This window comes from Polyodon spathula, chromosome 4 (genome assembly GCF_017654505.1).
Source record: "Polyodon spathula isolate WHYD16114869_AA chromosome 4, ASM1765450v1, whole genome shotgun sequence".
Taxonomy (NCBI): Eukaryota; Metazoa; Chordata; class Actinopteri; order Acipenseriformes; family Polyodontidae; genus Polyodon; species Polyodon spathula.
This window is the reverse complement of record NC_054537.1, coordinates 33,671,361-33,689,921: the sequence shown is the minus strand read 5'-3', so window position 1 is coordinate 33,689,921 and position 18,561 is coordinate 33,671,361. Positions and strand designations below refer to the sequence as shown.

The 18,561-nt window shown below is 35.9% G+C and overlaps 1 protein-coding gene across 3 annotated transcripts; it reads left to right on the top strand.

The window, feature by feature from the left end:
* Positions 1 to 489: 489 nt before the first annotated feature.
* On the top strand, positions 490 to 14,680 carry LOC121314444 (serine/threonine-protein kinase RIO3-like). Of its 3 annotated transcripts, none has more exons than XM_041247726.1 (13): positions 490 to 544; positions 1,886 to 2,007; positions 4,942 to 5,084; positions 5,215 to 5,322; positions 5,430 to 5,539; positions 5,757 to 5,900; positions 10,211 to 10,338; positions 10,808 to 10,990; positions 11,281 to 11,440; positions 12,727 to 12,807; positions 13,005 to 13,094; positions 13,401 to 13,508; positions 13,745 to 14,680. In XM_041247726.1, exons 2-13 carry the CDS (start codon positions 1,913 to 1,915, stop codon positions 13,850 to 13,852), a joined length of 1,458 nt encoding a protein of 485 aa, XP_041103660.1. In that variant the 5' UTR covers positions 490 to 544; positions 1,886 to 1,912; the 3' UTR covers positions 13,853 to 14,680. The 3 variants fall into 3 exon arrangements, with proteins under 3 accessions (XP_041103660.1, XP_041103658.1, XP_041103659.1); XM_041247724.1 differs by lacking the exon at positions 490 to 544 and adding an exon at positions 551 to 896; XM_041247725.1 differs by lacking the exon at positions 490 to 544 and adding an exon at positions 1,067 to 1,087.
* Positions 14,681 to 18,561: the final 3,881 nt, after the last annotated feature.

Sequence of the window (18,561 nt, the reverse complement as noted above, 5' to 3'; positions counted from 1 at the left end):
TTTGTACATACTTAATCCTGCAAATTGCTTCTTTCCCCTCGTATGTGTTGGTAAAATTCCAGAGGACAGTTTGTTTTATATACCATGTTTTCAATTTACTTACAGGCGCCCAAAACTCTCACATTTATAAGTCATGTTTTATCAGTTTTAACAAACAAGTGTAGAGATAAGCTTTTGCCTCTTTTTACTATGTATTGCTTTATGGACGATGTGGTTGCTAAGCAGTTCACAGGTCACAAAATATCAATTTGCTAAGGTTTGTGTAAGATGATATATCCAGTTCTACAAAACAAAAACTAAAGTTGGAGTCATAGTAACGCATGCAGTAATAGATGTTATTAAAAATGCCATAATAAAAGCCACTCAGAATCATTTGTCAGTAATGATCCATGACCTTTTTAGTGATGTAACCGTCACATACATGTCTGTTTTGGCTTTAAACTTTGCACTGTCTCTTTAAGAGAAATATGTTTCTCCTTTCACGGGTGGTGGTGATATACTCGGCTAAAATTCATAGTTGCGGCCATTACGCTCTACCGTATCGGTAGGTTTTGCATTCAATAGGATAGTTTTGCCACATTTTGGCAGACTCATACTTTTTTTCTGTTACCACGCGTCGTGGTATCAATTGTGTATAGTATTTTAGTATTTGTGTTCTGCAAAGAGTGATTTTTGTAATATATATTTTATATATATTTTCTGCCTACGAGGAGCTCTCACTGAGGCGATCTCTGTGTTTCGTACAGAACAAGTCTGGACTTGTCGTTGCAGCTAGTATTTGATAAAATACAATATTATTTATTTATTTATTTGTAAAGCAACTACACACTTCGTTTATTGTAAACATGGATCAAGTAGGAATCACCGCCAAAGAAAAAACAGATTCTGTTTGGAAGGTTTGTACTCTTTGTTATGTTGCTATTTTGAAACGTGTGGCCTAGTCGTTTGACGTCATTCGCACTGTACTTCTTCCACAGAAAGTGTGGTATGTTTTCAGACTCTGGCAGAGACGCTTACATTGTTATTATAAGGACAGTTTGACAGTGCGGAAAATAAGGAAATGCCCATCTGAAGGGAGTACGATGTAGTGAGTTTGGCCCTTTTAAAATTTATTTTTAATGTATATTTTTCATAATTAAGCAAATTTATGTGACTAATGAGCAACAAATTGGGTTATCTAAATTGTAAATATATACGATTTTGTGGATGAACTAGTTTGCCTTACTGGTAGCGATTGACAGCATACCATTTGCTGGCATTACATGGGTCAAGTTTTGGTACAGGTACCATTTTCTGACTGTACCACTTTATGGACATATCCAGGTATTACATTTCATTTACTTTTGTGTTGAAAGTTTATCAATAAAAAACATGTATAATCATTTTTACGTTATGTTAATCTCATTAATTATAAAGTGTTTTTATTCATTTATTTATTTCTAAACCATTGTTTGCAGGTCACAGTTCATTCACGTATGTACTTATTAGTTTATGACATAGCGGTGGGTGGCTTGCATTGTAAATAATAAATACTGTGAAATGTTTATGTTTATGGTGTATGCTGTGTCCTAAATAACGGTATAAAACCCTACAAGGTTACGTGTTTCTCCGATGACATAATTTAAAAAACAGGTGGAGGAGCTGGGGATTTGGTCGTGCTTGCCATGAGTCAGATTTCTTTTTTTTTCTGTACCACATTCCACGTTTTATCTGTAGCCATTCTTTTCCCCAAAATGCATAAGTAATTCTACAGTGGAGATATGTACACAGCGTTATCTCATTAATTATGTATTTATCTACCCTCCTCTTTTTGTTATTTATTTATATTAAAGATTTGTAAATAGGGCCCCAAGTCCCTTAACAGTTTTTTTTCCTCCCTCCTTAGAGCCCATGGGGGGCTCCTAACAAAGTGATGAGCCCTTGCTGTCTTGCTGATGTGATGAGCGAACAGCTGGCTAAGCAACTGCAGCTTGATGAGGAGAATGGAGATTTTCCAAGCAATGTTGAGTAAGTTTCAGTGTTGACAAGATGGAAATTTAAATAAAGATTTTCCCTCTTTCACCAGAATTGTGGCGTTTTGTTTAATGGAGTGTGATATGTCGGCTTCCAACTTTGAATTATTTGACTTTTATTAAAGGGTTGTCTTGACAACAAGTAGTGTTAGTTTAAAGACTGTAGGGAAAATGTACTAAAGTGTTGCGTCTGTCACGATCGTTGCAAACCAGCGGGAAGTGTAGCATGAAATGTACTAAACAAACACGATGCTGTTAGGATCATTTTAATGAATGCTTTGCAGCCACAGTTTTTCTTTGTGATTAAGCCTTAATGAATATGTAATTCTGGGCGTTCCTGCAGAAATTCGCAAAAACAGGGTGGAGATGAGAGTGCAAATGAGGGATCAAAAATATTGTAATGAGATGTACCAAAGCTGTGGGCAATTGCAACACTTACAATTGCATCAATTTGTTAAGCACTTTTGAAAGCATGTTTTAAACAGTCACTATTGTTGCTGGCATTTCCCAGTCTGTTTTTTCTCGTGTGTTGCCGGTTGTGCTCAGTGTATTTTTGAGACGAACACCCAAGTACCTAATTTTCATTAAAACAAACTAATTTCTATGACATTTCTGGTATTCCCATTGTGTTGGGAGCAATAGACTGCACATGTGCCACAAACCGCTCCAGCTCATTCTGAATAGGACCATGATCTATTGTGTGTTAATTGTCTAAGCTACTAAGTAGACCAAGTTAAAAAAAAAAAAAAAAAAAAACTAAAATCATTTAGTTTCAATTTTAAATAATCTTATTGGCATTGTATAGCAATGTGTACAGTGCAGCAGCATGATCTGTTCTGTATTACCAGTAGGGTAAAGTACAAAAAAGTATGCTAGGTATTCATTTGATTTTACAACTGTGCTGTATACCGTACATGCCTACTGTACAGATTTATATTTTTACATAATGTAATGTGTAGCCTACCCAAAACAGTGTTATTTCAGTGCAATGATATATATTTAAAATACACAGAGAACTGTAAATGTATGTGTGTGCGATTTTATTGTATTGTTTTTAAACCCGACACCTCCTTATGTCAGACAAACCTGTCCAGTTTAGCTGATTATGAAAAGTTTTTTTGGGGGGGGTGAAGGTTGGGGCCCCACTATCTGATGGGATTAAACTGCCTTGCCTTTCATTTTATTTATTCATTATAGCACTTTCATGCTATTTAATTATTTACAGAAATCAAGAATCAAAAGAAACAAAACCAAAACAAACACCTAACTCCACTAAAACTTTGATGCAGGTCCCTGACTAACATACAGGACAGCTAGGCTATTTACCTGACAGACAAAACACACAGTACCTGCTTCATAGCAGTTGAAAACACCATCAACCAGGCACTCCCCACAGCAGCAGCCCTGCGCAGTCTTCTCTCCTTAAATACTTTGCACCTGGCTCTAAATTTATAATGCTAGTCAGGTGCAGGTGATAATCAACAATAAAATAACAATTAACCAAACAATTAACACATGTTTTTTGGCAGGGATGAATTTAACCCTCTCCCTGCTCACTATATATATATATATATATATATATATATATATATATATATATATATATATATAAACAGTATTAACACAGTTAAAATGAAGATGGAACAGAATGCAATGTACAGGTGATGTTTATAAGAAACAAAAACAATGTTATTTTGATTCTTGCACCCTTGCATGTATAGACCAGGGCTTCTCAAACCCGGTCTTGGGGACCCCCTGTGTCTGCTGGTTTTCATTCCAACCGAGCTGTCAATTACTTAACTAGACCCTTAGTTGAACCAGTAATTAGCCTAATTAAACTTTTTTTACTTGTTTTCAGCTCTTAAACAGTTGCAGTTCAAGTTACTTATAAAATGTTATCGCTAACTTGGAATCTACAAATGTTTAAGAGCTGAAAACAAGTAAAAAGGTCTAATTAAGCTACTTATTAGTTCAATTAAGGGTCTAGTTAAGTGTCTGAGAGCTCAGTTGGAATGAAAACCAGCAGACGGGGTCCCCAGGACTGAGTTTGAGGACCCCTGGAATAGATATTATCCTTTGGCCACCCTCTGCTGCAGCAAACCACAACTCAGTCAATGGAGCACAGTGGAGCTTATTTCACTGATGTTTAAAAAAAAGTTGTGAAGTCTATTTTACTCTTGCTCAGGATGTCCTGACAAAAAACATAACCTGTGGTCATGATGACATACTGTAATCTATACAAAAAATGCACTTTTCTGAACACAGTACCAGAGATGGCGCATGCCATTCATAGCAGTAGAGACGGGCAATTATAAAACTAGGCTTTATTGCTATTCAACATCAGTTTTTTATATGTTTTTTTGTTTAACCATATTTATTCAAATTTCACTTTGATCATTTACTACTGTAACTTATCTGTAAATATATTAAAAAAACAATACATTAATAAAAACAAGCAGGATGGAAGAAAAGGCAGAGTTCAGAATCTTGGTAATATCTTTGGTACTCATGCTTCAGACTCATCCATTTCGTTGTGGTGCCGATCCACCTTTCCACACTTCACTGTTCTCAGTCATATCGCAACTGTACCAGTATGAAACTTGCTCTTGACTGTATTTCATATTGATACAGTTATACCGGTATGACGGTGGTAAATACAGACGTACTGTTCCACAACGATACCAGTATAAAAGTGTGAACAAGGCTAAATGTATACTAGGCCTAAATGTTTAGCATCACTTACCAAATAGGGAGCACTGTGTTAGCAATTTTGAGTTTACACAATTTCTCAGTGTTCTTCTTTTGTGTGAGCGATACAGTTTAGTTTTTTGCTGTTAGTGTAAGATTTTTTTTGTAAACCTAACTGTAGGTTTCACTAATTTACCAAAAATTAAGAAGTGTGAAGTTTTTATTTTCTTTACTTCTACAGTGTTAATGAACCTCTCATTACTGGAGATAATATTGACACAGCCAGTGACCTGATGTTGGCCCAGATGATGCAGATGGAATTTGACCGGGAGTTTGACACGCAGCTCCGTCGCGAGGAGAAGAAATTTAATGGGGAAAGCAAAGGTGTCTTATCTTGTTTTTTTGTTTTGTTGAATTTGTATGATTCATCAGTGGTTTCATTGCATTGTTGTGCATAAAAGTGAGTACAAGAAAGTATGGAGAATAATATACCTGTTTTATGTCCGGATTTCAGTGTCTGTTTCCTTTGAGAACTATCGAATGGTGCATCCCTATGATGACAGCGACAGCTCCGAGGATGAAGTTGACTGGCAGGACACTTGCCATGACCCCTATAGACCTGGTATTGTTCAGACACCATTCACAATCATTCATTCTTTTCAATCATTCATTCTTTTGTGCTATATCAGTTGATCCTTGAATTGACTTGGGTAATATTTGACCTTGCAGATAAACCTACTACCACTCCAAAGAAGGGCTTTGTAGGGAAAGGCAAAAACATCACCACAAAACACGATGAAGTGGTGTGTGGCAGAAAGAACACAGCGCGAATGGACAATGTAAGTGACGTAAAAGCGAATGGAGAATGGATGTCTTATAAATGGCGTTCAGACTCCTTCTCTTTACAAATTGCAGAACCTAGATCTTAGAGCATTCTCTAGTAGTGATCAGAGTAAGTCAATGAATGCTGAAACAAAATAATGTCATATCTTTTTAGCATTACTGGTTGCTAAATCTGGCAATTTAGAATTCTGCTTTGTGTTATACTTTTTGTAGTTTGCACCTGAAGTCCAAGTTGGAGATGGGATTAGAATGGACCTAAAACTTTCTAACCAGGTCTTCAATGCCTTGAAGCAACACTGCTACTCTGAGCAACGCCGCAGTGCCAGGCTGCATGAAAAGAAGGAACATTCAACTGCTGTAAGTGCTACCTTTGCCTTTGACCTTTTGATTTACATTTGACCACTTTAGTTAAGAATCCCTCTTGCAGTGCTTACATGTTTTTTTGAATTGTTCTGGTTATTGAGAAAATTCAGACAGGGCACCTCCATTGTCTTATAAACACTTTTGGCCCGTCGTGCGTCAGCTGTCCTTCATTACAAAAGCTGAAATTGCTGACACGCAAGATTGTAACGCTGCCACTACAGGGTATTTATGTCCCCTAACAAGCTTTTTTTTTTTTTTTTGGCAACCTAATCAGGAACGAGTCAGCTGATTGGCCAGCTTTCATTCTAATGAGATTTCATTTTGGCTTGCGTCACAAATCTCCGCCCATTTAGCTTAGTGTTATTGTGATATGAAAACAGCGGTATGGAGTCATGTCATTTTCTTCAGTGTGGAGAAACTATCTGAATGTTCTTGCAAACATTTATGCACATTAATTTGAAGGCAAAAATCCACGTCTGTTTCTAAAATGGCAAGTGATGTGTGGTATTAACACAACATCAGCATTTCTCGGGGGATGCAGATGCAGGTAAGTCACATCACTTTCCATACACTGCCAAACTAGCAAAGTAAATGGTAAGTGTAGCAATCAAAGTTTTGTTTTGTTGTGATCCTATTTTCTGTTATGAGGAGAGTAATAAATGAAAAAGAAAATGGTGTTTTTTTTTCCTTTGTGCAATTTTTTATTTCTTGAAGAGTTTATTCAAGTTAAATTTGACAGTTTTCACTTGTGTGCACAGCTTAAAACGCTGTTACTTTATGAAAATGTGTCATTTGCCACTTTGTTTATTGTGAAGAAACTGCAATGGCAGGGGTATATAGTTTTACATATAGTTTTAGGATAAATACTATTGCAAGCAAAATTAATTTTGCTATATTTAGCTGGGAATTGATTGGAACATGAAAGTGAAAGTAGTTTTTGTATTCATTTAATTTAAATACGTTACCAATGTACTTTAGCTTAGGTATTGTATTAAGTTATGTGATTGAGTAAACTATTACATTTGACCCGGTGTCAGAGCATTTTTTTAATCTTGCAAAATACCAGATTTGTGTCTCCAGTTTATTATAGAATGGCTTGGGAAGTTGAGAGGGGCTGCTGTATGTTTGGCTTTATTATAGAAATACATGAAAAACTTAATGTATAGTCTATATTTTCTTTATTTTTCGTATGATAAACTAAGTATTTTTAGGAAAAAATAGCAATGTGGCCACCAGTAAGTGTTCAGACACAGGAAATTAGCAGATGAAATCGAACCTGTCAAAGGTATTTTATTTGGGCTTAAAAAAAACTGTTTGGCAACAGTAAGAAATGTACCTACAGCACGCCTCTCAAAGATGGATCCTTGGATATGCACTTAAGTTTATTTTCCCGCTGTTTAGAAACTTTTCATTGACATTCTAACACATTGGAGTTAGAACATGCATATTTAGACACTGTACTACACGTTTAATCAGGCGCTTAATAAGATGCTTATACAACATAAAGAAAGCGATCACTAATTGACGTGCTTTCAACTTGAATGCTTGCTACACCGTCATTTTTAGAACATTTTCTAGTTTTAATAAAATTTAAATGAATAACATGCTGTTTTAATAGAATTACAGTGGGTTTTGTGTAAGTATTTGTTTGCAAGATGCCGTTTGAAAAATATCAGGAAAAAACGTATTTGCTTTCTAGTTTTATTAAATGGCGATCAGGTATTGTATCATTGTAAGTAGTTATTTCTGACATGTATTAGTTGATTGGTGCAAGTGTAGTGTTGCACTGTTCGGTTGCTGTATGTAACACATGATTGGATAATCAGCTTTCCATGAGCATGTGAGCAACCCCCCACCAGTACTGACATCTGGAGCCCCCTGTGGCCCCCCAAGATTTGAACATTGCCTTATGTTGTCCGCCAGAGAAAGCAATTGAGTACCCCTGCTTTAACCTTTGGTCATGTCAATGGTACAGATCAGGCGCTTTGATATATGGGTCTGTATAGTTTGCACATGGTGCCCAGTGAACATTAACCGTTTCAGTGCCACATTGTTTTATCTTCTGGCCATATTATTGATACAGATTACTATGCTCTTTCAGACAAGCTGTATTTTATTTTCCTCTCAAGTTCCACTACAGGTAGTGTCAAGTAGACATGAACATTTTCACTGCTGCACTGTTTTTAACCTCTGGACAATATCAGTGATACAGATCCCATTTCTATAATTACAAAAAGTGTTTTTTTCAGTTTCAGCATTTCAGTTCAGTTTCAGTTTTTATTTAGTTGGTATGATTATTATTTCATTTTATATTAGTTTTCATTTTAAATTATTTAGTTTTAGTTTCAGTTAACTAAATTTATAAAGATATATTTCAGTTTTTTAAGTTTCTGTATCTTTGCATTTTAAGACTTTTTTAGGTTCACGATGAGTCAATCAATCAATCTTTATTTAGTATAGCGCCCTTCACAATAGAATTGTCACAGAGCGCTTCACAGGGCAATTAAAAAAACAAAAACAAAAAAACAGTACATTGTCTATCTGTATTCTTTAAATAAGTCTTTGGGATAGTGAGCAATCCTGCGTCCTGTGATTGGAGAGGTGGTCTAGGAACATGAGATCAACAAGTCATTCAAATAAGTGGGACTGAAGTGTATGGTTTTGTAGGTTATTAGCAGGATCTTAAAATCAATTCTGAACCAAACTGGAAGCTGCAATCGGGATAAGACATAACTTGAAACACCAGTAAATAGAGCATTGCAGTAATCAATTCTGGATCATACAAAAGCATGAATCAGTCTCTCAGCATCATGTTGCAAAAACGAGCATCTTAGTTTAGCAATATTCCTTAGATGGAAAAACAACACTTTGGTTACATTCCTAGTGTGAGGTTCTAATGAAAGATCTGGGTCAAGAATTAGACCCAGATTTCTCATTGCAGTCTTCGGCTCAAAAGGGAAGCTGTCACTCTAATAACAGATGGGTCTACATAGTTGACTTTTGATCCTAAGAACATTACCGCTGTTTTATCCGGGTTTAACATTAAGACATTTTTAGGCATCCATTGCTGAATGTCAGCAAGACAAGCAGTCAGAACATTTACAGTTGAGGTATCACCTGGCTTAAAAATAATAGAGTTGAATAGCATCCTCAGCATAGCAATGAAAGTTTACCTCATGTACGGACAACAGCACCAGAGGCAACATATATAAGGCAAACAGAATGGGTCCAGTAACAGAACCTTGTGGTACACCACATGTAACTTCAGGTAAAACAGAGGAATCATCCTTGATTTTGACATATTGTAACCTGTTAGAAAGATAAGAGTTAAACCAGGACAAGACACTGCCTGATAATCTTACAAGCTTCTCTAGACATTCAATCAGAATTGGGTGATCAATGGTGTCAAAGGCTGCAGTAAAGTCTAAAAGAACAAGAACTAAGGATGAGCCCATGTTGGATGCTAACAGCACATCATTTACTCTGATAAGGGCAGTTTCAGTGCTATAACCAGAGCGGTAACCCAACTGATGTTTTAATCACTTAAAATTCCCAGCTCTCTTTTTTGACTGTGCAAACGCATTCACCCATGTGATTTGGGCAACAGTACCACAGTCAAATCCCCATAAACAGAACAAATGCGCTCCACGTAAGCCTGAGAGGCAGGTACTGTACTGTCTTCCTTAATTATTTAGCATATGCTTTTGACACTTCTAATTGAATACTCAAAATGCTCCCAGAGCGAGCATTCTCTTCGTCTGCCGCTTGATGATTTTGCAGACATTTTTAACTGCACATAATCGGGTACTAGAGCACGATATCATACCACAGCCTGTTATCACAATGGGGGAGGGACCCTGCTGTGAGTTTAATCACGTGTTCGACTCATATCAATAACAGTACCACAGGAAGTCACTGCAGCTTGGCTGTGATATTTATGTTGCATTTTCATGAAACTTTATTAATTATTAACTTTATTAACTTAGAATATTCGTTTTTTCATGTTTATTTTTTGTTTCAGTTTCATTTTAGTTTTTAAACATTTTCCAGTTTCTATTACTATTTTGTTAAAGAAAATGGTAATTATTTTATTTTTGGCCATTTTCGTTTTAGTGTTCGTTAACTGAAAAAACTTGTTACAAACAAGTTGATCTGATACGACATACCCTGAAGGTTATGCTTAGTTTTTGTTCACAAAAGCTGCCATTTCTGGTTTTGTATTTACAACTGCATGTTTCGGACATACATTTACATTTTACTTTCAAAATAAAAAATAAGCCGCAAGTTGTTTGTTTCGTTGATAGGAACAAGCTGTGGATCCTAAGACACGTCTACTGATGTACAAAATGGTAAATGCTGGCACCCTGGAAGCTATCAATGGCTGCTTCAGCACAGGAAAAGAGTCTGTTGTTTTTCATGCTAAAGGAGGAAGGTATGTTATTTGGTCATGGTTGAAACATCACCAAATATTAACTGAACATACTGAAATTATTAGGACTACATCCTAACCATTGAAACATATAAATAGTGTTTTTTTTGTTTGTTTTGTTATGAAGTCAAGATAACCAGAAAAACTTTATAGAACTGATACATTTATAAAGGGGTACTGCTAAAAGCCCAATCTTTTTCAGTTTATATATTTTATTTTTGTTAATTTACTGGTGATTTTTTTCATAAGCAATGTATTAATTTAAGTAACAGTACTTGTAAGAGTATTTGAATATAGATTTATAATAAAACGTATGGGGCTATAACTATGAACCTAGTCGCACTGGATTGATTTACGTTTGTATTACCTCACAGTGATTATTTCTATAGTAAAATAGCATAATCTTTCAAACAGTGAAATCCTATTTTCTCTTGGTACCTAATTAGATGTGTGTGTGCATTCTATTTTGCAGCATTGATCACCAAGCGGTCCCTCAAGAGTGTGCAATCAAAGTCTTCAAAACTACTCTGAATGAATTCAAGAACCGGGACAAGTATATCAAAGATGATTACCGATTCAAGGACAGATTCAGCAAGTTGAACCCTCGAAAGATCATCCGTATGTGGGCTGAGAAGGAAATGCACAATCTGGCCAGGTAAGAGAGACTAATAGTAATTGGTGACAGAGACATTGCCTCTCTCTGAAGACCCTACACCTTTTTTAAAAGAAGAAAAAGGGGAAGGAGTCAGTTTCCTGTCTGTTGGCCATGTTTGATTTGTGTTTTGTTAGTTTACAAAAAGTGTTGGCATCTGCAGATTTATGAAGTAATTATTTGAGAGGAATGGAATCCCTCCATACAGCAAGAAAATAAAACGCTCCAGTTGTGCTTGCCCATTGAGTAATTGATAGGCTTTTGAACTGAGGAAATCACCTCTGTATTTACAGAATGCAAAAGGCAGGAATCCCTTGCCCGGAAGTGGTTATACTTAAGAAACATATTCTGGTCATGTCTTTCATTGGAGAGAAAGAAGTCCCAGCCCCGAAGCTGAAGGAGATAAAGCTCAGTAGTGAGGATATGAAACAGGCTTATTACCAGGTGCTACATGTAAGTAAAACAATCTATATAATATATATATATATATATATATATATATATATATATATATATATATATATATATATATATACACACACACACACACACACACACACACACACACACAAATTGTAAAATATTTTTCACTTCCAGCATCTGGATGTGTCCCGAGTGACTTTATGCCAGCCCTTGTAAGGTTCAGTTTCTTCTTCAATCAGCCTTCTTCAGATAAAGTTAATCAAAAAGAGTTTATTCAAGAATCAAAAATGCAAACGGGAACAAAGCAAATCAAATGTGATACGTCAGTGATCTTACATACAGGCCTCAGTTGATGGTGTTCTGAAATGGCATCAGTGTAGATGTTATTTTCTGAGCTGCGCTGAGCAGAGCTTTTGTGGCATCAGAGATGTTGGCATGGCACAGAGATGTTAGTTTCTGAGCAAAGAAATTACATCCTACAGCACAGATATACGGCTAGCTTACGTCATTTCCTTGACCACATTTGGTCTTATTTCTCTAGCATAATGCATAGTGTAAGAAAACGCACATTAGTAGTTAACATCTGCATTTCTTCTTCACTTTACCATGGTCAGCAGAAACCCCGATAACAAGAAGTTCATTTAAGAACAATGACTGGAGTTTTGCTCAGTTATCACAGGTAGCATAACACCATACCTACGCATCACAAGGTCAAATGCGAAGGCTGGTGATTGGAAACTACTGATGTGCGCCAGCTATGTAGAGCTTAATTTTAAGAGTTTATTAACCCTGCGTTGATTCAGAGCTTAAATTAAACACAGGAAAATCACACAATTTTTTGGCAGACAGTTTCAATGATTTCTTTTCCATTTAAAGGGGCAACATAAGTAACAGGTTGGAAAGGAACAAAGGCTGATGAAATAATAAGAGCTTGTGCAATTGAACTGGAGCAGAACAGTGTGTACACCGCCCCGCACAGGGTGCGTGTTTATCAGAAAAAGCCCACATGTTCAATTTGTATAATGTGTTACTGTGCGTTCTGTGACAATTATCTAGTTATAGCCTGTCACTTTTAACAAAAGTAGGTGGTTTTAGAACCAGTTTCAGTTGGTTTGACAATGGTTTGTATATAGACTCAAAACAGCTTTCTAAGCAGAAACAACTTACGCGAAAACAAGTGTTATCATCCTTCCGAGGTCACAGCCACACTCTGAGTTATGAAAAGCCAGTTACTCCCTACATAGGCAAGAGTTTCAAAATCCTTAAACCCTGTACACCCTTGCAAAATGTTCTGAAATGTGCTCCTGTCATTTCAGATGATGCAGCAGTTGTATCAAGAATGTAACCTTGTTCATGCAGACCTGAGTGAATACAACATGCTTTGGCATAATGGGAAGGTATGCTTTAAAATAAATAAATAATTTACTGTGTTTTCTGTTTACACTTTTAAAAAAGAAATCTAAGCTGTTTGGTACAATGTATTTTAAATTTAATCTAAGATGTTTGATGCAGTGTATTTTCTATTTAATCTAAACTGTCTGATGCAATGCATTTTTTATTTAATCTAAGCTGTTTGTATGTTGTTCTGTTTCAGGTTTGGCTGATTGACGTGAGTCAGTCAGTGGAGCCGACTCATCCCCATGGGCTTGAGTTTCTTTTCAGGGACTGCAGAAACGTCTCCTCGGTAGGTACACTTTAGATTTAACAGTGGTCTGTTTTAAAGTATTTATGCATAATTTATGCATAATATATTTTACGTATTACCTGTGTCAGTTCTCTATTGTGGCTTGTGTATCTGTATTTAATGTGTATCTGGATTATGATAGTCAGACGGTAAATTCTGCATTTTCACTTGTATAAATGTTATATTCATCTTGATAAATGCAATATTTAATTTCTGAAAATATTGTAATGTATTAGTGTTGATATGCTAAAAAAAGTATAATCTTTGTGCTCTTAAACATTTGTTTTTTCTTGGTCTCATTAACAGTTTTTCCAAAAGGCTGGGGTGTCTGAAGCAATGAATGAACATGAGCTGTTTAATGCAGTCTCTGGCTTAAACATTACAGCAGATAATGAGGGAGAATTCATCGCTGAGGTAAAACCACAGGGAACTTCTCCTTGTTTGTGTTTGCAAAATAGAGGGATGCAAAATCATTTAAGGCTGATTTAGTGTCCAGTGTGTGATATATATCAAGTGCAACAATGCAGGAGCTACTGTACATTGATCTGACAGGTCTGTGTTCTGAATTCCACATACAGGAAATGTAAAATTAACTGTGAAAGTCTTTGTTACCAATATACACGTTTAGTTGCTTTGCTTCTGCTTTACAGATTGAGGCTTTGGAGAAGATGAATGAAGATCACGTGCAGAAGCGTGGAAAAAAGGCTCCGTCCTATCATAGTGGCGACTGGGGGCCACTAATGACGAATAGTGGTTGATTTTTTTTGATAAGAGTTGCAGTAGTAATCTGATAAAGATGGGTGTTTTGGAATTAAGTCTCTATAACAAGAACAATGAATAGTCAGAAAACTGAGAGATTATGGAATGGATTGTGTTAGGTGCCTGTTTTGAGTCTTGTTACATCACATTTAATTGCAGTGGTAAAAAAATAAAAGTATTTGAAGTTCTAAACTTTATACATTTACTTACTGAGTTTATTTTGTTACCAAGGTATTTAAAAACAATTAGGACAATACAGATGCCTTTGGAATTTGCAAATCTTTTTGTTTGTTTTGTTTTGTTTTGTCTGTTAATGGTTTTTAAAGAGCTGGTAATGATGCTGCTATTTCACATCATCTACTGTTTGTCAGGCACCGTATCACATTTTAGTAATATCCATGTGTCTGTGTGCAGTTGCTGCAATGTCAAATTGTGCTTTAACAGTACTTTTCTTTAAGGATAAAATACTGAAACAATTACCAAATATCCACACATGCTGTTTGTTTTGTGTTAGATTTATATCAAGATGATATAAGATGGAAAGCTTAGCATTAAACAAGATGTGATACCGAGACAAAAGCTGTTTTGATCTTTGGTGCTTTTATTACAGTGACAGAGATGGTTGTCCATTGAATACATAGAACACAATGTTCCCTGTGGAAGATCTGTCCATTTGCACTGAAAGAGTTGTTTGTGACATTGCCTGTAATCATTAAAGAGTGATAAAGTAGAAAAAGAATGAACAAAAAATGTGTCCTGCAATTTGTTTAACGCAAAAATAAAAACATATTATTCATAATGTGCAATAAACATAATTATGAATAAAATATTTTTAACCCCTTATGTTCTATTTTTTGTACTTTACCCTACCTGAATTTACTGTGGCAGAAACACATTAGCGAACACGAGCTGGTCTCCCAATAATCTGCGAATCGTCAAAACCAAACGGGCCCTGTCTTAATAAGCTGCATTCATGTTTGAAACATATTTAGTGTGGCTCAGTTTGTTTACAGTGACTTCTGTCAGCCCTAATGGGAAACCATAATTGTGTAATCTTCTCTTTGCAGTATGGTATCAGCAGCCATTACCTTTATATGTAAACCAGTGCAGGCACATATAGGGTAAAGTGCACCGGAAGTGAAAGATTATAGTCAAATGCAATCAGAAACATAGGAGGCTACGATTTAATAATAAAATAAAAGTTTAGTGAAGATTGGTGCAAAATCCAGGCAGATGTGTTCACAATGTAGTAACATAGTTAAATGTATAATGTAAATTATAGGAAAACTTAACATAAGTAATATTAGATACTGTACTTTCTAGAACATTATAGTATATTATATATATATATATATATATTATAATATATATATATATATATATATATATATATACACACACATATATTATTAGTATTAGTATTATATGTCAGAATTTAAAATGACCACATATTATATAGAAAAATATATAAGCAAACTATGAAAAACAAATATTTAAATAATGGCTTTTGTATATAAACCTGATCAAAAATATTGAAAATACTGTATATTTTTCTGTCAGGTTTGGTTTGTAAATAAAACAGTGTGTCATCAGAATAAGAATGAAAACTAACTCCATGGTGATTGATTATCTGGCCAAGTGGCAGAATATAAACATTAAATAATAAAAGCCCCAAAATAGAGCACTGTGGGACACCTGTGGAAACAGGACTGGAATTGGACGAATAACCCCCCATCGAAACAAATTGATCCCTGTCCAACATATAGGACTTTAACGCAATGCCAGAGGTGCCCACAAATGTCTCCAGATGGCTAATAAGTATTTCATGATTAACAGTGGCACTAAGGTCAAAGAGGATCACGATGGATAAGGCTCCAGAATCTGCAACCATAAACAGATTGTTTACCACCTTTACAAGAGCTGTTTCTGTGCTGGGTAAAGGTCTAAGTCCTGACTGATTTAAATGCTGACAGGACTACTCCAGTACTAAAAGACTCATTAACGATCTTAGCCACCACAGAACTGACAACTGGAAAATTTGAAACAATAAGGGATGTTGTAACAGGGTCCAGAGAACTGGTTGTAGATTCATATTAACAACCATTTTTATTCAACTTCTAGTACTATTTTTTTCAGCCGGTAATAGATGTTGTCGAATGTTATCTATTTTAGTTTGGAAAAATTCCAAAAGCTTGTTACATTGCTTTTTAAAACCAGACGGTGTAGACTTACATTTTGGGGGCAGCATTTGATTTATTGTCAAAAATAGACACCTAGGATTAGAACATAAGAACATAAGAACATAAGAAAGTTTACAAACGAGAGGAGGCCATTCGGCCCATCTTGCTCGTTTGGTTGTTAGTAGCTTATTGATCCCAAAATCTCATCAAGCAGCTTCTTGAAGGATCCCAGGGTGTCAGCTTCAACAACATTACTGGGGAGTTGATTCCAGACCCTCACAATTCTCTGTGTAAAAAAGTGTCTCCTATTTTCTGTTCTGAATGCCCCTTTTTCTAAACTCCATTTGTGACCCCTGGTCCTTGTTTCTTTTTTCAGGCTGAAAAAGTCCCTTGGGTCGACACTGTCAATACCTTTTAGAATTTTGAATGCTTGAATTAGGTCGCCACGTAGTCTTCTTTGTTCAAGACTGAACAGATTCAATTCTTTTAGCCTGTCTGCATATGACATGCCTTTTAAGCCCGGAATAATTCTGGTCGCTCTTCTTTGCACTCTTTCTAGAGCAGCAATATCTTTTTTATAGCGAGGTGACCAGAACTGAACACAATATTCAAGATGAGGTCTTACTAGTGCATTGTACAGTTTTAACATTACTTCCCTTGATTTAAATTCAACACTTTTCACAATGTATCCGAGCATCTTGTTAGCCTTTTTTATAGCTTCCCCACATTGTCTAGATGAAGACATTTCTGAGTCAACAAAAACTCCTAGGTCTTTTTCATAGATTCCTTCTCCAATTTCAATATCTCCCATATGATATTTATAATGTACATTTTTATTTCCTGCGTGCAGTACCTTACACTTTTCTCTATTAAATGTCATTTGCCATGTGTCTGCCCAGTTCTGAATCTTGTCTAGATCATTTTGAATGACCTTTGCTGCTGCAACAGTGTTTGCCACTCCTCCTACTTTTGTGTCGTCTGCAAATTTAACAAGTTTGCTTACTATACCAGAATCTAAATCATTAATGTAGATTAGGAATAGCAGAGGACCTAATACTGATCCCTGTGGTACACCGCTGGTTACCACACTCCATTCTGAGGTTTTTCCTCTAATCAGTACTTTCTGTTTTCTACATGTTAACCACTCCCTAATCCATGTACATGTGTTTCCTTGAATCCCAACTGCGTTCAGTTTGAGAATTAATCTTTTGTGCGGGACTTTGTCAAAAGCTTTCTGGAAATCTAAATAAACCATGTCATATGCTTTGCAATTATCCATTATCGATGTTGCATCCTCAAAAAAATCAAGCAAGTTAGTTAGACACGATCTCCCTTTCCTAAAACCATGTTGACTGTCTCCCAGTACCCTGTTACCATATAGGTAATTTTCCATTTTGGATCTTATTATAGTTTCCATAAGTTTGCATATAATAGAAGTCAGGCTTACTGGTCTGTAGTTACCTGGTTCAGTTTTGTTTCCCTTTTTGTGGATCGGTATTACGTTTGCAATTTTCCAGTCTGTCGGTACCACCCCTGTGTCAAGAGACTGCTGCATGATCTTGGTTAGCGGTTTGTAAATTACTTCTTTCATTTCTTTGAGTACTACTGGGAGGATCTCATCCGGCCCAGGGGATTTGTTTATTTTAAGAGCTCCTAGTCCCTTTAACACCTCTGCCTCAGTTATGCTAAAGTTATTTAAAACTGGATAGGAACTGGATGACATGTGGGGCATGTTGTCAGTATCTTCCTTTGTAAAAACTTGTGAAAAGTAATCATTTAACATATTTGCTATTTTTTTTTCTTCCTCTACGATTTTGCCATTTGTATCTCTTAAACATTGAATGTTCTCTTGCTGTTGTAATATTGGAAAAACATTTTGGAATTGGTTTTAGCTCCCTTAGCAATGTTTATTTCTATTTCTCTCTTGGCCTTTCTAACTTCCTTTTTGACTTTAAACCATTTTGGCAATTTAGTTTTACATTTAGATTTGTCTACTTTAGGGATATAATTGTTTTGCGCCTCTAGTACTACATTTTTGAAGAACAACCATCCTTCTTCTGTGGGTGTTTTCTCTATTTTACTCCAATCTACTTCTGTTAGTCTCTGTTTCATACCTTCATAGTTTGCTTTTCTAAAATTGTAAACCTTAGCTTTAGTCATTTCTTTTGGGGATTTAAAAAACACTTCACATGAGACCATGTTGTGGTCTGAGTTTGCCAGTGGTTCTCTGACCTCTGTTTTAGTTATTCTATCTTCGTTATTTGAAAAGACTAAATCAAGGCATGCCTCCCCTCTAGTGGGTGCCTTCACAAATTGTGTTAGGAAGCAGTCATTGCCAGAGCCATCCTAAAACAGGATGATCGGCCAGAATGAATAGCATCTTTGTAAGTGTATTTATGCTGCCTACAAGCCTGAAGATGCACAGTTAAGCCAGTGTCCCTCCATCTGTGTTCAGGCTTACACTCTGTTGTTTTTAAGGATCATTATACCAGGGAATATATGAGACAAGGCGCATTTTCTCAGGTGGT

Bases quoted from the DNA above. Each gene is read 5' to 3' on its own strand.
- LOC121314444 (XM_041247724.1), top strand. From the start codon at position 846: ATGGATCAAGTAGGAATCACCGCCAAAGAAAAAACAGATTCTGTTTGG. The intron at 13,095-13,400 runs GTAGGTACACTT...TCTCATTAACAG, and splicing joins ACTGCAGAAACGTCTCCTCG to TTTTTCCAAAAGGCTGGGGT. The intron at 13,509-13,744 runs GTAAAACCACAG...TCTGCTTTACAG, and splicing joins AGGGAGAATTCATCGCTGAG to ATTGAGGCTTTGGAGAAGAT.